This window comes from Manduca sexta, chromosome 2 (assembly GCF_014839805.1).
Source record: "Manduca sexta isolate Smith_Timp_Sample1 chromosome 2, JHU_Msex_v1.0, whole genome shotgun sequence".
Taxonomy (NCBI): Eukaryota; Metazoa; Arthropoda; class Insecta; order Lepidoptera; family Sphingidae; genus Manduca; species Manduca sexta.
This window is the reverse complement of record NC_051116.1, coordinates 7,659,775-7,683,095: the sequence shown is the minus strand read 5'-3', so window position 1 is coordinate 7,683,095 and position 23,321 is coordinate 7,659,775. Positions and strand designations below refer to the sequence as shown.

The following is a 23,321-nucleotide window of genomic DNA, read 5'->3' as shown; positions in this document are numbered from 1 at the left end:
AGAACATTCACGCAATCGAATCCGCGAGTAAAACCTAGTTAAAATAATGAAAAATCCTTGAAGTAATACTGGCATGCGAGTTTATACAATTCATTTATTTTTCAATAGGTGAGCACATTGCAACATACAGAAACAGAATAACATCATACAATATATCAGTTTTGAGTTTCCTTTGAGAAATAAATATGCAAATTTTCAATAAAGCATCCTTTATCACAAAGAGCTACGCAATATTTATATTCAAGTTAGTTACGTATTACTATTTTTGTGTCTACGTATGGATACAAACCAAAAACCATTTTTTATGTGTCATAACTAAAACAATACATTAGATTTGATATTATCGAATAATTATTATGTTTCGGAATCTAAATAAACTTTATAGGTCCATGGGACATCCTGAGGCTTACCCACAAATAGAAAAAAACAATAATTAATCGCACCTACCAATTCGAGATACCACGATCGAATAATCATTCAAATACTATTATCAAGAGATGTTGTTGACTATAGCAACAGAGCTATAATGGTAACTATATATCATACATTTTAGTTAATTAATTTATAAATATTAAAATCTATTAATCGTTAATTCTAGTTTAATTAACACAGCTTGCAATTTAATCCTTTGTAAGCCTTACAAGCAAACATTATTAACAAAGGCATATCTTACTAAACAAATGCTAAAGTTTGTATACTTGTTAGAAGTACACGGCAACAACTGAAGGGATTTGGAACTTAGCACACGAGTTGCATATGTCCTGGATTAACACAACGGCTTTTTATCCTAATTATTTGCTCCCATGGGAAGTAAGGACTTTAGTGGCGGGAAAGAATTTTCATGCGGACGGAACCACAACCAAAGCATAGTACATTATAAACCAGAGAGACTAAAAACCCGCCAAACGAATAGCGTGCTGAAACACGTAACACAAAAACGTCTGTCATACGCTTGAAAACAATTAACACATTTCTACAACAGTTATTAAAATTAAATCACATATTTTTATCAAAATGGCGCGGAAGCCGAAGAAAGTGTTATTTATTGCTGTAAAGCATGTGTGCGTGTTTGTATAAAGTGAATACTACACGACCCAGTTATTAATCTGTTGCAAGCAAAAATTGACATTCGAGCGATAATTAAATAAAGTTACATAATCAGGTGACATACAAATAAAAGTTATTTTCAATAAGTAATACAAAAGGACAAGACGATCTTGTATCACAGTTCTAGATTCAATATTCGTCATATTAGCGAAAAGCAGTCAATTATTTAAATGAATAAACCCGTACTACGTCAATCCAACCTGATGAAATATATCAATATATTAATACATCACGTAGGCGCAATGTGGGTAGGTAGTAACATTCCCAAAAAATTATGGAAGATACTTTTAGTAATAAAATTTCCACACCAAACAATCTATCAACACCGTAGACAATTCGCTCCAGTAATCGTTCACAAAGCATTCCAAATTTAAAATAAACATTGGCAGGCGCCAGGCTGAATCGTGAGATACCTTTATCTATACAATAAATTAAAATAATAACATGTAAAGCGGGCGCTACACGGTCCGCACAAACAATGTAACGTTTGACGTTGGCCAGCCACGGGCGGTCTATGCCAAGGTTCAGCAGTGTTTATGCCGCGAAACATCTTCATCATAACAATTAACGGATACAAGGCTGCACCATCATTTTGTTCTATTCTCGTTGGCATGCTATCCGCACTTCAGTATTAAAATTATTTATTGGAATGATGCGTTTGTGGAATTTATTGGTTCGCATTTTGCCGGCGTAAAAGCATTCGATGGCTTTCAGCTCTGTCAATTAATTGGATAACAAAATCTCATTTATATCTGTAACTGTATAAAACGCATTCTCGGTTAAAAAGTCGCAGGCTATTTTTAGAATTCGGTGCGTTAGTTTCTTTACTACACCCTACAATACAATAGATCAAGGAGAAAAGAAAAACAAAGGAAGAGAAAGCACGTATCCTTTATCAATTGTAGCTTTTATATTATTTAATACATTAATAAGTACGATAACATAATAATTTAAAAACTCAATTCTGGCATCTACCACTCACCACCCACCTTGTAATTTTGTCCCATAACCAAGTTTTACAACCACTAGAATATATGAGGCGGTGTTATTTGAGCCGGAAGCAAGCGAGGCAATAAAACGGCACCAAGCGGCTTACCCCGGCGTAAAGTTTAAGAATTTTATTTATCTTGCATTCGGTCTAGACTCTAGACTTTAGATAACATTAATAAAGATAGTTTATACAGTTACATCATTTTAAATTTTAATTTTACGTTCGTGAACCTTTATGTAACTTCGCTTGATAGTGATTGGCGGATGCAGCTTCATCGGCAGCCACATGATGTCCACTGCCGAAGATTAACAGTATTTCACACAGACCTTAGAAGCGTCCTGTATACAGAAAGTTCTGCAAACTTTATCAAATACAGCACGGTCCTAGTAAAATGTCCATCATCAGAGACCCAACTATCATCAAAATTATATCGTCCTCTCCTATTGGATGTATAAAACTAACGCGATTCCTCAGAACAAATCGTTATTATTTTTTCATCTTTAACCGCCATAGAGTTAAATACAAAATATAATATCGCCCTTCCAATAACTTATCCTTTATCAATACTTTTATAACAGGTAGCACACGACGCCACTCCCAAAACCACTAACTTCATGAACTTTATGAACATAGCTGTTATTAGCGCAGGTGCATCGAAATTGGAACACTGACAAACCCAAATCCCACGTTAACGGCGCGTTCGATATTTAAATTTTACCGTACAACCGTTAAATAAATAATACGTTAATTAATCCAGTTATGGACACTCGCAACGCCATTCACGCTGGCATTTGGACTTTATGATCGGCCGTTTTGTACGATGTATTGTTATTTCTGTGTAGTGAATGGCAGCCAGTGCGACGAGTTATTAGAGTGATTTTTTAATATGGATTCTAAATCGTAGCAATAATGAAATTGTATTTTGTTTGATCAATTTTAACGGATGGATTACTGTGAAATTTGGTGGACACAGGAAAAATTAGAGTAGGATTACTTGTCGAGCTGAGTTGGAAGCAAAAGCTAACTTTATTTATACTAATTATAAAGAGGAAAAGTTTGTAGCATTGTAGTGGCTAATCTCTGGAACTGCTTAGACAATTTTATAAGTACTTTTACTAATAGGAAGCTACATGACTGTTGAGCGCTACTGAATGTTTTTTATCGTGGAAAACAGCGGAGCTGAAACCATAAGCTATAAATTATGTGAAAGTTGTAGTTATTTATTTCGCTAAATATACTCAGTGCAATATGAGATCCAGATAGATCGTTCTAAAATTAAAATACAGTCTACATTCATTTAGAAAACACGTTTATTTGATAATATTCCGACTCGAGTTACTTCTGGGTTAAAAAGAAATCTAAGTCACCTTAAAGATATCACTTCAATACGAGATAATTTAATAGATAACGCCATGAGTCAAACAATATTGTCATCCCTTATCGATATCTATTAATTTCAATTGAAGCGTGGTCTGTGATTTCAGAATAAAGGTCATTTCACAGCTTATCAGCTGTTTCATACGTATTTTATCGAAACCTCAACGATTTCTGTTGTACGTATTTCCATACCGATGTACGAAAGAACTCATTTTGACAAGACTTTCATTAGCAAGTAGAGGATTTGACAAGTATAATCTCGTATATCCCGTATCACAGCCAACTTCAACTGCTGTATTAAGGAGACTGCCATAAAAATAAAACAATTTCAGTAAACTTTATTTCGATTTGTAAAACTATAATTCGTTCTTTTTACTAAATTCTACTAAATTTCTTGCACTCGATATATTTCAATGTATTACAAATCTTGTTTTTGTTAACATAAACAAACGGCCATCTGATTTTTGTTCTATTTGACAGGCATTCAACATTATTGCATAAACAAGAACAATCCATTTGACACTTGTATAGATAATAGATTTATTTTTAATATCTATAATGCCGTATGTACTGGTAGTTATTTTATTTTTTATTTCGCTGGCCGGACCGAGTCAACCTTCTTTGAAAAATTCAATCCAGTGTTATTATAAAAATAATAATTTAAAAAACGAATGCCGTAACTTCAAAATCGACAACGAACGTAAATCATTGCGCTTGTATTCAATGAATGAACATTGACGTAAAACTTGCACATAGACTACAAAATTGACTAATGTTGCCTACACAACAAAGCTTTCTTCAAATATTTTTTACGTAATTTTTTTTTATTAGTAAACTAACAAGATTTTTGTACAGCTGAATGAGAGACGAACATTTTTCTCGCATACCACCGCCACGCCTTCCCCCGCACACAAACCAAAACTTCCCAGAATTTGGCGCAAAATCATTCGTCGTCATTATATTTAAACTGCACTTACCATCAGATGGTCAAATTGAAAAAATACTATAGTAGTATTTAATTCATAGCCTTTACATCACCAAGGATCATGAGATATTAAAAGTCTTTGGGTCTATTGCCTTGTAATTAATACTTCCATATCCCTCAAAACGGAACACAACGCTCGCACTCATTGCCTTGTCGTACCTATTTCGACTATCTTGGGTATATAATAAGACACCCATTAAGTATGAAATGTACGAAGATCTCTATCCCAACTACCTTTAACACAAAGTGGAGTCGACGAAACACACTTCTTTACTGATGACGCAGAATTCGGTATGTTGGAATAGTTTTTCTTCCTGGGATTCGAACCAAACACCTTCCCCGGCTCATGATATCACTAAATTCTACACCGAAAAGATGATAGCGAAAAGTACAGAAATAAATACAGATAGCAAATACGTGTATTTTAAAAAAAGAAATTTATCCGTCTCGCATTTGCTTACATTAAGACATCTGTTTCTTTAACGAACCTTTGAAAAAGTTCAAGAGCACTATAAAACTCATTCTTTATAAGAAAGCTTGTTACACTGGCAGTATATTTAAGAAAAGGAAAAACCGAATGTCTACAATATAGTACCTCCTTTTAGAATAATGGCTTCTTGCTCGCACAAAAATAATAAATGGGAAAGAAATCTGTTATTGTTTAAGTAAGAATTATTGTGAGGTCTAAGTCAATGCACATATTTTTCACTTAGTTCATATCTGCTGTGTTAGAATACGCATATCAGGCACAAATAGCACGAAACTCATGCATTCACGAATCAAAAACCTCCCTAAACTGAACTAAAATATCTTGACTCGGTCAAGTCCCCAATTAGCAATTATACCGAAAAAATACAATAGTGCCAACATTAGAGAAATGACCATTAAGATAACATGTTCTGAAACCCGTCGCATTATTTATTTGCGTATAATTTCACAACACTATAATAATTTCAGCTGTTTTAAACCCAGGTTTATTTTGAGTTTTAGCTTATGGCATGGCTTTTCGTTCCGACGGGCTAGTGGGCGTAGGAATTAATACATTCCAGACGGTATAAAAATAGTAACAATGAAATCTAAACATTTTAAAATAAACGAATGTCGAATATTGATTTCATTCTTTCGACTTCACGTTAAATTCTTATAAATGTGTATGAATAACATCTTTGTTTACAATTCTGTCATGGAAATTCAAAATTACAAGAGGCAGCCTCGTTCCCTACCACGAAATTTCATTATCATCATCATCTTTATCTACTGTTGCGTTTTAAAGGATACCGTAGCCTTGATTACTGTTCAATTTTGCGACTTAAATTAAAACATGTATTCAAGTTGCTGTCATGATTTTTGTGATAGAATCCTATTTGAAATTCTTTGCTACTGTTTTGGACAGTCATTTATCATCAGGCGAGCAAAATGACTATCATTAAATTGCATGAACTGAATATTTCAGACTTTTTTCGTAACCACAGCTGTGTACTCTCAAAATTCCCAGTCTTTTCAGTTGTTATGTCAGAGACCAGATGGTACATGACGTGTGTTCGTGTTCAGATCCAAATTCATCAATGCGCGATCCAATTTTACGATACTTTGATGATTCATGCTAAATATGAATCCAACGACATCTTTAGATGATTTCTTTGCTGCATCCCTCGCTGTGTATTGTCTTGGCAATACCTATGACAGATTATCTACACCGATGTCTAAAAACAATCAGTTCAATTGACATTTGAGTGATTTTCTTGCATTAACATCAGAATCATGAATTCTAGTCGTTTGAGGAAAGGACAACAACGTCTTTGAAGAATGGTGTTGAATCGACGGGAGAATTTTGATTAATAAAGGCCCACAAATCCTAAACCGCTGCAGATATAGGATTACGATAGTTCTAATACAAGTGAATTTTAACAGATGACTGCCATTTTGTATTGCATTCTTAATAACAGCCTGCTTAACTACAAGGAAACTTTAAAGTCGTTTAAACTGCCAAACACTATTCTTAACAATGGAATAAACCGCAACACTATCGATTTTACATAACAAAACCCAAGATTTATTTGTCATCAGTGTAACAAAAACACTTTTCCAACATTACGGATGGTGATAATTATTAATTATCTATATCTATACTTATAATAAATCTGTAGAGAGGTCAATTCTGTACATGAAATATATTTCCAAAATAACTATCAGGGGGTGATTAGGGATCGATACTGATGCCAAAAATGCAATTAGTAAAATTTTTGTCTGTCTATCTGTCTGTCTGTCTGTATAACCGTTATAGAAACAAAAACTACTCGACGGATTTTAACGAAACTTGGTACAATTATTTGTCATACTCCTGTGCTGGTTATAGTATACTTTTCATCACGCTACAATTAATAGGAGCAGAGCAGTGAAGGGAAATGTTGGGAAAACGGGAGAAGTTACTCCATTTTTTAAGCTTCCGTCGCGTGTGCAACCTTAATGGTTAAAGCTACACAGAAATCATGTATGATGGAAATGTTCTCCTTAATATTATGTAAAAAATATCCCACCACAGCATATGTCTATCTTTTATGGTTGACTCACAATAACACGTCTAACTCCCGATAGCTTAGCAGTTCGAAGCTTTCTCATTATATTTGTCTACTCTTACGTTTATAACACTCTCGGTCATCCCTAATTAAAAAAGTTAACATTATTAAATATTCCATAAAAAAGAATCATAGAAATCGGTAAAGAAACACCAAAGTTATACATGAAATACGCTAATAATAAGCCATCACGCGTGAATACTGAATCATGCTATAAGGATTATTTTTGTACATATATAAGGTCGCGAACGCACAGGCAGGCGACTTGCTTGGCACCTAGAGGCTAGCGAATCACCTAGCGAGTAGCTTCGTAAAACGAACATTCTCGAACGTTCGCGACCGGCTCCATTTTTGAAGTCCGAAATCCACGCGGGCGAAGCTGCGGGCGGAAGCTAGTGTATAATAAAATGAAGCTGTGGGAACCATAGTGGTCTAACTACGATTGTAACATGGTTAATTGTCATACATTATATATTTAACAGAGATATCGTTGTAATGATTTATGTTTACGCAAATGTGAGACATTGAAATTAAACTATTTTGCGGATTTTATCGCGTATTTAAGGCAAAAATAAATACATAAAAATTGGCAAAATTATTTTATTTCATACATATCGTTGGCTTACTATTACAAGGTCCAATATCCATTTTTATTTAGGTTGCAAAAACGAGATTAAAAAAAAACATTTTTGCTAAAAATTTTAAAAGACTATTATTTTTGTTTCCTTCTTTATAAGCATTTCGGGTTTCAAAATTTTCACTGTAATATACTAAGAATCATGCGATATATGATTCATTTTGCACATCAAATAGAACTTTGTGTCAGTCAGCGATATGGAAAAACAGTAGGGATTAGAATATAAACGCATTTTTTCCTTATGTACTTAATATATCGTACGAGATATTGTCTGCTCCCAGAATGCAATATATTGCCAGTCATACTTGCATGAGTCTTTCGTTAGTAATTATTCTAGAAATATACAGCAAATATAATACAAGTATTTTTTACGATATTCGTTGTAATAAATAAACAAAAGCGAAAAGTAAAAATTCTGTGAAACATCACTTAGAACGCTTTAGATCTCGCGACCTGATATTGACAACAGAAACGTATTGACATTGAATAATAATAGAGCTATTCAAAGAGAATTTTTTCATAAAAATCACAAGTCACAAGTGTGCTTGTTTGTTTTAATATGTTTTAGTTTTGCGTTTGTTTTCTTTGCAGATCTGGGGCCTTATTCTCTATCCCGCACGTTATATTGACAGTGTGTAACAAGCACGTAACACAACGCATCATGTTTAGGACTATAGAAATTTGGCTTACAGAATACCATTCCACACACATTTCTCCAAGATAACATGACACGGCCGCGTTACGCGTTTACACTATCGTACAGAATAAGGGCCCTGAGTGAAATGTTAAATATACTTCATACGTCATACGTATCATCTTATAACTGTATGGTATCTTATTATTTTGAAATCATGTCATTAAATACAGTAGCAGAGAGAACAATTTTTTTTTTACACTTCAAAGTTAGGCTTAGCCTAAATCATTTTATGGGCAATCGTAGCTGTTTAAAAAGCGAATTGGTCGTCTCGTCATTAATAAAAGAAAATAACCATTCTACTGGTCGCCACTCACATAGGTTTGCCGTTACAGTTAATGCTGGTATTACATTTGGGGTATTAGAGCGAATATTTACGTTATTTGGATATATGTACGTTATTCCCAAAAAGGCGCATATATTTTAACAAATACGAAAAGTGCCAGCAAAAGGTGCAGTCCACATTCCCTTACTTCTTTAGTCTTGCTGTTCTTCGTCACCTTACTACGTAATTATAATTAGAACAATTTTAAAATTGTATGTTAAATTACTCATCGCATCGTACCGGTCACCAATTAAGGTGTTAGTATTATAGTGACCGAAATTACTCGACAACGGCCACTTAAATTTAGGTTCAGTAGCGAATAATAGCCTTTGACAGAACTAGCGCAAATCTTTATATCATATTAAACGCTTAGACATGGACAATCATCATCAATTTCTGTCCCACTGCAGTACAAAGGCTTCCCTCAGGCTTATCTAAAGTTATTTGTGGCCAATTTTTGTATGACTTATATTGATTCACAGCATATAATGTAAACTACGAAATATATATTGCATATCGTGTACTTTATTTTCTTTCAAAACATGACTTATTCAGTCATGTCGTTTTTAATTTACGCAAATAGGATGCGACTGTAATGGCGGGAAACGTAGCAAAGCGTTTGAGTTATTGAATATATAGATCGCTGACTGTACGATATATTTTATATAGTAGCTTACCACCAAGCATAATACGGCCCGATGGCGAGCGATTATCATAGCCTATAGACGTATTTGGGCGCTGGCGACCTTGCAAACTTTTTTAGCGGCCTTATGACAAAGAATATACCAAAACACCTTATTACAGTATGTGATGCTGATTTACTATGCACTTGGCCAAGAAATGGTTACTAAACACCATACGACGCGACTTTACGATATATATGAGTGTAATCTAATTGCTATAATATTTTCAATAACAAATATCACAATAAATCATATCAATCTAAATCATAAAAGTGCATACACACAAACTGCACACAAAAATAATTTGTGTTACAACTTTAGTATCAAAGAATTGGTACAACTCAATTTTGACTTTGTAGTTGACACATAATGAGACACATCACAAATCATTTGTATGAGACATTTATTTAGCTGTAAAATACATAATTCATCCTACGCATAGGAAATTGTTATATCTATCGAAAATGTGCTACGGTTGTAAAGTTTTCATATGGAAGTTATATCTTTGTAATGACTGATTTATCTTTATGTGTAGAATTTTGTGTTAGAAATCAGTTTATAGCTGTTTGCATCTGTATTATAACTGAACTTATACTAATACTTGAACTATTACAACATGGGTAATATTTACTGATATTATTAATCTCTTTGATTCAGACAATAAATCCAGTTTTAATAAAGTTTGTCTCTGTATACCAAATAAAATCATGAAATATTATTAACAAAAAAAAAATATTGATACTTTATGAATATAATTAAAAGATTAATTATTATAAACAAAAGTGGAATATTATTACTTACTAGAGAATATAAGTATTAGGAGCCCAATAAAACAATAAATATATAATTAAATACATTTTAAATTATGAATTATAAATGAATTACTCACAGAATATTATCTATTTAAATATTTATATCTTTGAGTATGTTCAAAAATAGAAATGAATTTATTTACATTAGAATTGTATTAATTACCATTTTTTTTTTGTATTAACATCAAGTAACTTCTATCTTGAGATGTACACAATAATGTTTTAAAAGAAGTTGCTTATTTTATTTGACTATTAACCTACATAAAAATGTTATCTATATTATACAAAAAATATTTTATTACTCATGATCTCTGCACCCAATTTATCTATATTATCTCTTTTTATTAAATACTCAATGGATAAATTCACTCAAATGCATTTTATATGCTGCTTTTTTTCATAAATTATTCATGTGCCTGAGGCAATTGAATCACAATTCCTAGAATAATGTATTTCAAAATTAAAATTTTAAATTAAAAGGAAAGCAATTCTTAGATGCATTACATACTCTGTGCAATTGGGTACTGTTGACAAAAGAAAAATGCAAGCAAAAAGATTATATCATTAAAGGAATAATTATTAAAAGTATAGCTTTTACCTACATACGAAATGTGTACCTACATATTATATTAATATACCCATATTAATATTGAATCAATGTTGCTGATTGAATACACATTGTTTACATTACGCGTATTTAATGTGATACTTTTTATTTTATGTGATAACTATTAACAAAAATTCAAATACCCACACAGCCAAATTATGTATATTTTTATTTTCTAAATAAAGTTTAAACATTTCTGTAAAGATTGACAACATTAATTAAAAATTTAACAGCGTGCAAAACGAACTATTTAACAATATGTATTCTATAATTATTTTTTTTCCCCGTTGAGCCGTCCTAGATAGCCGTGAGTAAGCCTACCTACAATAATTTCACGCGAGCGAGAGACCATCCTAAACCTAATGACCGAGCGATGTCAATCACATTAATTGACAGCGTCTGCTCTTGGGTGCTATTTTAGAATTTCCAACGGCATGTCGCAACGTGAGGAATGAATGTGAAAACTTTTCGGAAGTATTCAATTTTTTTTATCATAATGGATAGATTAATCGAGTGTCAACAAAACGTAACCTCAAAATTTAGGAAATCAACAACGAAACGTGATTATGACAAGTGCGTAAACTAAACGCAACGGTAATCAACAAACACCAATTACCGGTAACGAAGTGATAGCAGGAAGAAATACACTGGACTTTCGTGACCGAAACACGAACACCGAACAGGAAATGTACAAAACACGGCCATTTTCATCGGCTCTACGTAGATATAGGTTTGACAATTCTGTGCAAAATGCATTACTTACCCTTTCCACGTCCAAGTCGGTTCCTGTACACAGTCTCTTGCCACCACTACCGTTGTAAGCCATCGTGCACCACAAAACAAAACACAAATCACACCGTAACGCGTTTTAATTTAAACGAAAAAGAGAATACCTCCTCTTTCGGCAGCCGCGATCAGACTGATTGAATGAACGGAAATGGAATCACTCGAGAGTGAACGATGGACTGGGACGCGCAATGAGCCGCATTGCCATGACTGAAATAAAAACTACCGGAATGTATATTTTATAGATTTTACAAATTTATGCGCAAATGTAATAAAATATATGATGCGTTATTAAACAGAATTTAAAATTAATCACAACTAAATAATTCAGCTGTAATTTATGAATATATTTTGTTAAATGGAACACTCGACCAACTGTCAAATGTCAAAATAACAACAGCTGTTCTGTATTTTTCTTATTTACATTTTACGCTAAAAACACTACAATTTACTCAAACTTATACGGATGTAAAAACGGAGTAATAAAATAACACTTGAGTCATCTTTCTTGAGGAGATGACGAAAATAAAACTTAAGTAATCAGTATCAAAACAATAGCTTGGCGATTCGTAAAACTAAAGAACATCGTTAATAATACATTGTGAAACCAAACGTAGAATAAATTATATGCTCGTTCTTCTCGATTTTTTAACTGTATGTTTGTATACGCATCAAGCAAAACTACTACATGGAATTTAATACAGTTATTGCTAGAGGTCTAACTTAAAATTGAGGCTCCATTTTATTCCAGGAAAATATAAAGCGGGCCACTGATCCCGGAAAACCGTTTCACGCGGGCAGAGTCGCGAGTAAAGTCTAGTTTTAGATAAAATTTACTTTATATAGGTTATTATTTTCTTGCATATGGTTACGCCTACAGATTCATAATGAATATTGAATCATGTGACTGAATATCCTTACATATAGCATATGTATTTGATCTAAACCCATTGCACTTGGGCATTTTGCCAGTACACTCATTCTGATACTATGTATACATACTGTATGGAAGATAATAGTAACTCATATTACATATTAGCATTTTCATGTTTCATACATACCTAATTGAGAATCATATTCTGAGATAATTACTAAATTTGTGTTTTATAATTAACAATTTTGCTTTATATTTATAACATTATTTACATACTTACTCTAAAATACTTTAATATTTTGTTGTTAAACTTAACTGCGGCTGAAAAAATTGTCTTCTTTGCATTGGTACATTTCATAACAGTAATATATCAACGGTCCCTCAATATATTATGTTTTAAATATTTTTACTTTACCTATACTTAACATACCCTTATATTTCTCTGTGCTATGGTACAGACAGGGTGGTTTATCATATTGACAAGGTCTAATAATTGAAAATATATAATCTATACCTATGATAGATTTAAACATAGTGCCGTTAGAAATTGTTCATTTCGATATATAAAGTTTTTCTACTTCTTAGTGGCATACTTCATTACTGAAGGTTGTGTCTCTGAAAAGTCTGTGGGTTTCTGTATACACTTTTAAGGCAGTAATAGATAATCCAGTGTAAGCAGTCATTTGGTCCAACCAGTGGCTAGGTGTCTATTAGTTCAAATAGTATAAGGTTTATGAAGGATAAAAACAAAAAATTGCTTCAAAAATTTTATTATTAGCATATACTTGTACTTATAAATGAAACAACTTTATATTATGTACATCATTCTACACTATGTATTCCTACATAATATATAAAGGATGATAATATTAGTTCATTATTTACTGTCAAATTACATTATAGCATATCGGCAAGAACAGCCTAACCAACCAACATAGTCATAACCAATAATTTATTTTTTCATATAGGTACCTATGGTAATCAGACCAATTTTTGTATAAAGTATAATGCTCTAACAACTAATTTATTAATAACCTAAATCGAATTTTCAAATATAATTAATTGGTTCATTAGTGTGTTTCAACGTCATTATATCAAAAATTATAAGCCATTCTTGCCCTCATGACTACAATTTAGATTTTCAAATTGTGGGGATGATTTTACAGAACAATAGCACCTAAATGTAACTTTTTGGTTTATTTTCTTGCCTCCAGCTGGCAGAGATTACTAAATAATTAATTTAAATACTGTCTAAATAAACTATAGGCGTCAATTATCTCTAACTTTTTTTCAATATTAATAAGGGCCTAACAATTAGATCTTTCCTGTTCATTCTTTTTCCTTTATGAAATAAACAAATCTACTAGCATTGAGTAGCTGTGATCATATAAAGGAAAGGAAACTATTTTTCATTGCTTTCGCTATAAAAAAAGAGGCCCAAAGGGACCTGCCCTGTATACAATACATGAAAACTATAACAGCAGCCAATCTTATTGCTTTTAATATATTTTCGACATCAAGTCAGTTAATTCAGACTATGCATAGTCTTTGTGCAAAAACATAGTGATTGTTTCAGTGAGGTGTTGGTTTGTGTCCATCTACATAGAAGTTTCTTGTTGCTTGAGGTAACTGTATTTCCATTCCTTCTAATTCTTTCGTTAAAATTATTTGACAACCTGCAACATACAGATATATTATTGAATATTGGAAAAAATAAAATCACTTTTTTATCATGATTTTTTATTTTATAATTTTATATGAAGACTTTGCAGCCTTCATGGTTACGGGGAGGATATTATTAGATAGTTTTAAGTAAAAAAGGTGTTCATAATGATTTCTTATATTTACGCGAATGTTAGACATTGAAATTAAACTAATTTTTCGGATTCTATCGCGGTTTTTTGTTTTTTATTTTTCTCCCGACGTTTCGAAGACTGCAGCCTTCATGGTCACGGGGGGGACTGAGGTGTTGTTCATCCGCAAAGTCAAAGTTACAATATCTACCTACATTTTACAATTATACAACTTTTTTAAATTTTTAGCTGTTGGTGGTCCGATCTACGCAGAATGAGCTCACAGTGTCTTGAAGTCTTCTACATTTAATTAAATCGGAACCCAAAAGACCCGCTGCCAGACTTCAAGACACTGTGAGCTCATTCTGCGTAGATCGGACCACCAACAGCTAAAATTTCAAAAAAGTTGTATAATTGTAAAATGTAGGTAGATATTGTAACTTTGACTTTGCGGATGAACAACACCTCAGTCCCCCCCGTGACCATGAAGGCTGCAAAGTCTTCGAAACGTCGGGAGAAAAATAAAAAACAAAAAACCGCGATAGAATCCGAAAAATTAGTTTAATTTCAAAAAAGGTGTTCATTATTAATATAGCTGACTATGGTACGCCTCCCAATTTAGCTATAATCCAATGTAATCATATGCATATTCAAAGTCATGGTAACATAAATTTAATAAAAACATTGCCACTATTAAACCAATAACAATCATCATTATTCAATATTCAGTTTTACTTACCTAATCTAGAATTTTCTTTAAGAAATGGTGCCATATCTAATAAGTCGTCTTCCTTTTCCTCTGATGGTGGTAACCTATCTAGAAAATCATGAGGGATGTACACATGGCATGTAGTGCAGGCTAGTGATGCTTCACAAGCACCTGTAATATAACATTAGTTTGTTGATTATTTGGCTTTGACGACATAATTAAGCTAACTTGATAATGGTCATAGAAACATGCTAAAGGCAGGCTTTTGATAGCTCCAACTGGATTTCTTTGAGAAGTCTATGTTCAGCAGTCGACTTCAGGTGGCTAATTTTAAAGCTACAATATTTACAATTTATATTTCGATGAAAAAAACACTAATAAAACATGCTAACTTTAAACAGAAATCAACATAACCAACCCATAAATATTTATATCATCTTATTGACAGAAATAAGTGCATTATTTTATCATTATTACTGATTAAACTAGCAGTGGAAATGCTGCGTAAGTGACGTAAATAATACAATTGAGAATAATGCTTACTATACTAAACTTTGGATTGATAATCCAAACCTTTCTTTGTCACGCAATAATTACCAATGCTACTTTCACAGTATTGCACTATCCCTAACATTATGTATAATGTTATATGAAAAAACTAAACTTGAATATACCTTCCATGGGTATTTTATATCTGTGAGCTAGATATAATATGTTGTCTCCTACTTTCCCTCTAACATTAGTCTTGTTGCCATCTTTATCTATGTACACTACATTCACCCTGAAATGTTGCAATGTTTTACATTATTAAAGATTATTTTGTAATTTTACAGTTGTGTATTCATAGTAATTAAACCATTTTTTAAGTAATAAAAATGAATAAAGAACAATTTGTTCCATTTTAGTGTTGTAATTAGTGTAGCTATGTATTTTCTTTAGGAGTGGCAGCAAAGAAGTATATTCACCAAGGCCACTGTAATCATAATGCTTTTTCTATTTGGGGATACATTTGTAAGGTGAGTAGAGACAACCAAGTGAATTATATATCCATGTTATTTAAATATTATATAGTTTGTAATACATAGTTATCTACAATGTTTACATATATTTTACCATGTAACATGACCTCAATCAAGTTAAACAAAATACTTTATCTTCTGTGTTATCTGCATGATAAATACCTATATATTGTTATCCTCAAAAATAACTATTGTAAATTACACAATTAAAAATATAAGCTTATGCATTTATTGCCTAAAAGGCAGTATTGTGCGCCCACTTTTGTTTTTTTGTTGACATGAGAGCTCATCAGGAAAAACACCAAAAAATGGTGTTTTCAATCAGTTTCCTTTTCCAAAATAAATCATATATGTTCAACTCACACTTCATCTTCTGACTTTGGATCCTGCCATTCATATTCACCGTGCCATAAACCTGGAATTATAGCACAATTAACTTTATACACTATTTTACAAACATAACATTATGGAAACTGAAACATACTCGCTGTGGCATGTATTTTTCTAATATTTGATCCGTTAAAAGTCCACATGGGAGCTATTTTACTCGCAAGTTGTATGCGCTTAGTTAATAATTGAAACATTATGTAATTACATGTGCAAAACGAAAAGAAAATGTTATCAAATGTTTATTTGGTTATAAAATTAACATTTCCTTGAGTCTTGATATCACTTTGACATTTACAGAGGAAAGCGAGGAAAAGTAACAATATATAGACAGCTGATTGTTGGGTTCCGTTTTATGCATATTATATATTTTATCTTTGATACAGATCAATGACCAAACTTTTCTTTTTCAATACTTAATTGTCAAATAGAAACTAAATCATCCCACTAACGCTTGCATTTTTTTTATAAATATATAGGTATATTGTTCTGTCTGTTTTATAAATAATTTACAAATTACCTTTCAATATTGGCGCGTTACAGCGAAATGAAAAAATCTATAAGCAAGTGGCAACACAAAACATAAATGTCAAATTATTAAAAACGTCAATAATTACTAAAAAGGCCATTTTCGACCATTTTATATGAATAGTAATAATTTATTGATTTTTAGCACAAAGGTGTCGGTTGTACGTTCACAATGTATAAGTATAGTTAGTTTTCCCAAATTTACTTGTTTAAAACTTAGAAAATACGGCCATATTATATTAAGCTGTGAATATTTGTGATAGTGAAGTATGCTTTAGATAAATTGGGTAAGTTTTATAATAAAATGACGTGTATTTAGAATTACATGTAGCGTACGCACAAGTAACCTTTGTAAGTTAGCCTTGATTTGGAGTTTTGTGTTGTTTCTAGCGGTACAATCAGTTAGATTTCGTCCAAAAGTCAATATCCTTTATAAACAAATGTTAAAAAAACAGAGTAGGCACACGAAAACGTGATTTATATAAATGTTATAATATATATGAGGCAGTTGATCTTTACGTAAATATAAAGCTTATAATAGTGTTAAGATCTTAGAGATGTTACATGAAACATACTGATTTTTCTTCACTTGTTAAAAAACTTTGAGAACATATATTTTGAGCTATGCGAAGTACAGTTATAATCCTATATTGATGTTTACTTTCTTTGGGATGACTAAAATTTAAGATATTACGAATAATAATTAAGTAATTGGAGAACACATCTGACCCATCAAGTTCCCATAAACAAGAATTCTAGTTATAAAAATCTTGTTGGAAATCCTTTGTTCTCTATGGTAATATTAAAATTAAGAATTATACATATTTTGTATCAATATAGCCTCTGATTACATTCAACAATATGAAACGATTAATAAAAGAATTGCTAATGAAAGCTACAATAGCCTAGTCGGAAGTGTAACAGATTGTTGAGATGAATGTCTGCAGGTTTAGAATCCAATGGCATGCACCTCTGACTTTTCTAAAACTATTCCTTGAGAATTATCACTTGCTTGAACAATAAAGGAAAATGTTAGGAAATATGCATACTTGGGAAGATACTTCTATAAGAATTTTAAGGGTATGTGAAGTCTGCTAGTCTTCACTAGGCCAGGGCGGTGGACTAACACTTAATACCTCTCAGGAGTAGAGGAGGCCTGTGAGAAGTAGGATGGTATATAATATAGGGCTAATACAATTATTATTTTAGTGGAACAAAGTTTCTTGATAAGCATCAACAAAAAATATCTACTTTAATGTTTCATACATTTTTATATTTATTATTTTTATTTTTACTTTATTAATCATAAAAAAAATACTCACATAAGTTATAATTGGCATAATTTTTCACAAAAAATTTATTAATGCAAATTTTTACTGAAATATGCAGATCCTAATAAGTGACATAAAATTGTAATTCTATGTCTATGCTACGTGAAATGTAAAAGGAACTTGGCTTGTCTGTAACACTTTCACAGTTTAAATAAAGGATCTATTTTAATGAAATTGAATACAAGTGTACTTAAAGTCCAAGAAAGGCCATACTTTTATCATTTATTACAAACCAAATTTTTCATGGGTGGAGTCACAAGCAAGTCCCAGTATACTTATAAGTCATAATATTTCTGAAAACAATAGAAAAATTACTTATTGTCTTAAAATGAATAGTGCTTTCTTTAAATAAAACGTAATGATACCATATCTAGCTTAATTTCTTTTCATCTTACTCAAGATTATTTTTTGCAGATTACAATAAACCATGTCGATTAAAATTGAAGATATAAAGAAAGAAGATGACGAGTTTCAGAGGAAGGATCCAACATCCTTTTTGCCAGAGGAGGAGATGTCATACGAGTTCAAAAAGAAGAAGAAAAAAAAGAAGAAACAACAAGAGGATCCATTCAAGGATTTGGAGTTGGAGACAAACCATTTTCCAGCTGTGCCAACATTAGCATTAGACCCTGAGGTCAATATAAAAGTCGAAGATATTGAAGTAGAGTTAAATTTTAATGATGTAAGTCCTGTCTTCGAAAATTAAATAAAAATTACGATTCATATTACATTCTACTGATATTATAAATGCGGAATTTTGCGTGGACAGTTGTATGGATGTATATATGTTTGTTCCTCTTTCACGAAAAAACTACTGAATGGGTTTGGATGAAACTTTCCAGTAATATTGGTTATACATCAGAATAATAAATAGGCTACAATTCATAATGAATTTGTATAATTTGTTATAATATAACAATCTATATCAAGTAAGTCGGGAAAATGCTATCTTGGCATACGCTGCCTTACCATTGGAGTTAGTTCTAAATAAAAGTCTGCGACAGCATATTATGCGGAAGCCACTATGACCAAAATAGTGAGCTATGTCTGTATGTTATTGATTTTCTCAAAATCTACTGAACGTATTTTTATGAGATTTCGTATGTAGATGTTTGACCCTGGGAAGGTTATAAGCTACTTTCTATCCTGAAAAAAATAATAGCGGGACTTTTATCTCGGAAAAATCGTTCACGCGGGCGAAGCCGCGAGGAAAAGCTAGTATAAAATAAATTGTTCAGTGTATTCCAATTTATGAGCTGTGTAGATAATAATAAATATAATGCATACAGCCAAAACCTACTAAACCTAACAAACTGTCTAATATAACTATGAGATGTTAATTATGCAGATGATTATCCAGATAGTGTTTTATCGAGAGATGTTTATCCCTCCCCTGTTACCATAATTACCGGTCTAATTGGAAACTGGATATACACAGTCTAATCCTGGAATGCGACGCACACATGTGGGATACTACAGCTATTACACCTAGCTTACGGTTGTCACTATGTTTGTGTCAAAATTGACAAAGATTGGATATATTTTATGAAACCTACCGTGGCCCCTTATTTACATTAATTAATTATTATAAAATACATAATTTATAATTAACAACTTATTGTATTATTACACATGTCTGTCGACATTGAAACATAAAATATTTTTTTATTTCAGTTTGCCGACAACCAAGGTCTGTTAGTAGAAGCACATCACAGTGAGGATAGTCAGCCAGAACCAGCCATCAAAGTGGAAGACCAGAGCCACGAGGCAGTGATACTTACGTTCGAAAATGTAGTCAGTGAAAAAAAATTGCTCAATTATGAACATCCCGAGGTTAAATTGGAACCCTACAAGCCACACATCTGCAAAGTGTGCCACCTAGTGTTTAAATCAAACAAAACTCTTCACATGCATCAGAAAAGGAAGCACAAGGCGTTTCGGAAATCTTTCAAGCATATATGTGATTATTGTGGCATGTCCTATGAGACGAAAAATAGTTTAGTTGCCCATATTAAGAGGAAGCATGGTCCAGACGCTCCTGCAGATGATACGGATGAGCATACGTGTGACATATGCGCTCTGGTGTTTAAAGGTGCTGCTAGATTACGAATGCATATGCGGAGAAAGCATGGCGCGTTTGCAGATGCCTTCAAATATGTGTGTAGTGAGTGCGGATTGACGTATGACAAGCATAGAAGCCTTGTCGTTCACATACAGAGGAAACATTCGGGTGTGCAGCCAGCGTCTAACGAATGGTTCAGCTGCCCATTTTGTCCTAAAGCATTTACTAAAAGGGAAACGTATGTGCGTCATATACAAAGAAAGCATAAAGTGAATGAAGAGCCCACAGTTAAGTCAGAAAACATAACCCCAGAGTTATTAGAGGGCTGTAAAAATGAAGAAACAGGAGAAATCACTTGTAAAGAGTGCCCACTGATGTTTACATCTGTTAATTATTTAAAATTGCACATGAGAAGAAAGCACAATGCTTTGAAAGAAGCGTTTCGACTTAAGTGTGGAATATGCAATCTGTCGTATGATAAATTAGAGAGCTTAAAACGCCATATAAGGAGAAAACATGACAGAAAAGTGCAATGCAACATATGCAATAAACAATTTGAATCGAGAGAACACTACACTAATCACACGCACATTAAATTAATCAAAGAGTGTTCACTTTGCGGTTTAATTTTCGCCTCCGAAGGCGGTCTTGCCAAGCATTTACGCTGCTCGCACAAAATAGACACTCCAAAGACGGTGTTTTGTAACATATGCAACGAAGGTTTCCATGAGAAACGACAATTAAAGCCTCATTTACTAAAAGTACATCTAAAGGTGTCCTACACTTGTAAATATTGTAATAAAATATTTAAAGCTAAAGAGAGTTATCGACGTCATATTATTATAAAGCATCCAACGCAGAGAATCATGAATACGCAACTACAGAAATGCGAGAAATGTCCGGAGATGTTTAAAGACGAATTTGAACTCTCTCGGCATGTAAATATAATGCATACAGGCCCTGAGGAAGCAGAGTCCGGGTGGCTAGAAGTCAAAAAAGAGGAGGTGGACTCTAAGGACTCCTTTCAATGCACAAAGTGCTCCGAGACTTATCTTACCTGGCCTCAACTGAAATTGCATTATGAACAAAACCACCATGTTGCAGAACAAACTCAGTGTCAAGTTTGCGGAGAAATCATACCGGTGTCTGAACTTCAGAAACACATTAAATTAAAGCACACAGAGACAATCGAGATGGCCTGCAAGTACTGTGACTTCAAGACTACGTCCAAGCTGAGTTTGACGCAGCACACTTTACGCCACAAAAATGCGACTACATTCCGCTGTGATTTCAACGGTTGTAGGTACAAGACGTTTTACGAGGTGGCCATGGAGAAACACAAGAGGAAACATGCCGATTTAGGTGTTAAGTTTCAATGCAGTCAATGCCCTTTTCAGAGTATGAATAAGTACATTTTAAAGTATCATGAAGAGGCGCACTCTACTGGTCGTAAGAGGTATGCTTGTGACCAATGTGATTATGCTACCATCCTGCCAGCGAACTTGGTGCAGCACAAATATAAGCATTCAGCGGAAAAAAGGTTTAAATGTGAGGTGTGCCCATTTGCCACTAAATATAACACGTCGTTGCGTTTCCACGTCAGAAAGAAACATTGTGATCTCCCCATGAGTTGAATATTGTATGTTTTTTTATTAATAAAAGTTATTTGGTGTTACGAATTATTTGCGTTTTTGTCAATTAGTCATAGTAATAATAATAGTAATAAACAGGCTTGGTTGCGCAATGGGTGTTAAGCTGCTTCTGAAGTTTGAAGTCGCAGGTTCGCTTCCCTTACCGAGATATCGTAATAGGGCTCATGTCTAGTAGGTGATAACTGCTTGAGTCGAACTCTAAGTGCGATGTAAGTATTTTTCAAAATAATTGTATTGCGCACACATTTGTGCACTATAATATATCCTGCGTAGTTAGCTGATCGGTTAGGAATTAAATAGGAATAGGAATTTGGTTAGGAAGAAATTAATCAATCAATGAATCAATTCAGTATTTAAAATATGGATCATTCAGTTGATATACAGCGCCATCTATTATTATTATTTCTATTTAATTGTAGTAATGCTTATGTGTAGTATAGATGTCGCTTACATAAGTCACGTGAATAGTGCTGTAACTTGCAATCTCACAATCGATGCTCACAACTAATTTTAGAGGTCGCCACCGAAGTAGAATGTAAACTTGGATCACAGTCTTGGATGCGGTTCGTGAATTTGCGCGATTACAAGTTGCAATAAAAGTGAATATTTATTGATTACTATAATATAAGACAATAATTCTGCAATTTTAATTGCCATATTATTTAGAAACTGCTTTCGAAGCGTGATGCATCGAATAATTTCAAAGCTTATTTACTTCTGTGTTACGATTACACACACATATACGCCTAGTTATGTTAGAAACGAACCTCTGAGATGAAGGTCGCAAGTTCGAAACTCTAGACACACACTGATAATTTGAAATTTTATTTTGAATTTTTAAAGGCGAGAGAATCCATCGTAATGAAACCTTAATACAGTAAGAATAAACTCGAAAGGAATATTGAAGGTGTGTGTAATCTACCAACGTGCACTGAACCCTCGTAATAGGCTAAAACAGTGAATTGTATCACAATGGTAAGGGACATGGGCGCCGTGAGGAGTGTGCGCGTGCACTACCCTGTCCGGAACAAATTACAAAAAAGAAAAGTGCTGAATGACAGTGGGAACTATCAACCATAGAGGTTTTACTATGGTTTAAGCAGTGGCAGCCTTAATGGGCACGAGGCTCCAGGCGAAATCAAAAATACAACGCGTTGCCCCGGACGGCGCAAGAAAATTCCCCAGTTTTAATAGTTTGCTTGGTAAGATCGTAAAAAAAGTCCTCCAAAGCACTGCGCGCGAGGCCCCTGTAGGAGCGAAGCCCGGAGCAGTTGCCCGGTTCGCCTCCCCCTAAATTCGCCCCTGGGTTTACATAACATATACAAAAACCCGCACGATGATTGTGTTTGAAAAAATATAAGGATATTATGTGGTACTACCTACTTA

General features: G+C 33.1%; 2 protein-coding genes across 2 annotated transcripts; one reads left to right on the top strand and one right to left on the bottom strand.

The window, feature by feature from the left end:
• Positions 1-13,208: 13,208 nt before the first annotated feature.
• Positions 13,209-16,687, bottom strand: LOC115451640 (adrenodoxin-like protein 1, mitochondrial). Its single transcript, XM_037437019.1, has 5 exons — positions 16,460-16,687; positions 16,339-16,390; positions 15,631-15,737; positions 14,987-15,127; positions 13,209-14,130 (listed from the first exon to the last, which is right to left on the bottom strand). The coding sequence occupies exons 1-5, from the start codon at positions 16,557-16,559 to the stop codon at positions 14,027-14,029; spliced, it is 504 nt and encodes a 167-aa protein (XP_037292916.1). The 5' UTR covers positions 16,560-16,687; the 3' UTR covers positions 13,209-14,026.
• A 243-nt stretch (positions 16,688-16,930) lies between these two features.
• Positions 16,931-21,963, top strand: LOC115451638 (zinc finger protein 616). The gene is made up of 3 exons (XM_037437015.1): positions 16,931-17,177; positions 18,636-18,903; positions 19,896-21,963. The coding sequence occupies exons 2-3, from the start codon at positions 18,649-18,651 to the stop codon at positions 21,915-21,917; spliced, it is 2,277 nt and encodes a 758-aa protein (XP_037292912.1). The 5' UTR covers positions 16,931-17,177; positions 18,636-18,648; the 3' UTR covers positions 21,918-21,963.
• Positions 21,964-23,321: the final 1,358 nt, after the last annotated feature.

What these genes read in the sequence shown, in the direction of transcription:
- LOC115451640 (XM_037437019.1), bottom strand. Translation starts at nt 16,559, where the DNA reads ATGTTTCAATTATTAACTAAGCGCATACAACTTGCGAGTAAAATAGCT. An exon ending in ATATAAAATACCCATGGAAG is followed by an intron (nt 15,128 to 15,630) that starts GTATATTCAAGT and finishes GTTATATTACAG; the next exon opens with GTGCTTGTGAAGCATCACTA. An exon ending in TAAAGAAAATTCTAGATTAG is followed by an intron (nt 14,131 to 14,986) that starts GTAAGTAAAACT and finishes TGTATGTTGCAG; the next exon opens with GTTGTCAAATAATTTTAACG.
- LOC115451638 (XM_037437015.1), top strand. Translation starts at nt 18,649, where the DNA reads ATGTCGATTAAAATTGAAGATATAAAGAAAGAAGATGACGAGTTTCAG. An exon ending in TAGAGTTAAATTTTAATGAT is followed by an intron (nt 18,904 to 19,895) that starts GTAAGTCCTGTC and finishes TTTTTATTTCAG; the next exon opens with TTTGCCGACAACCAAGGTCT.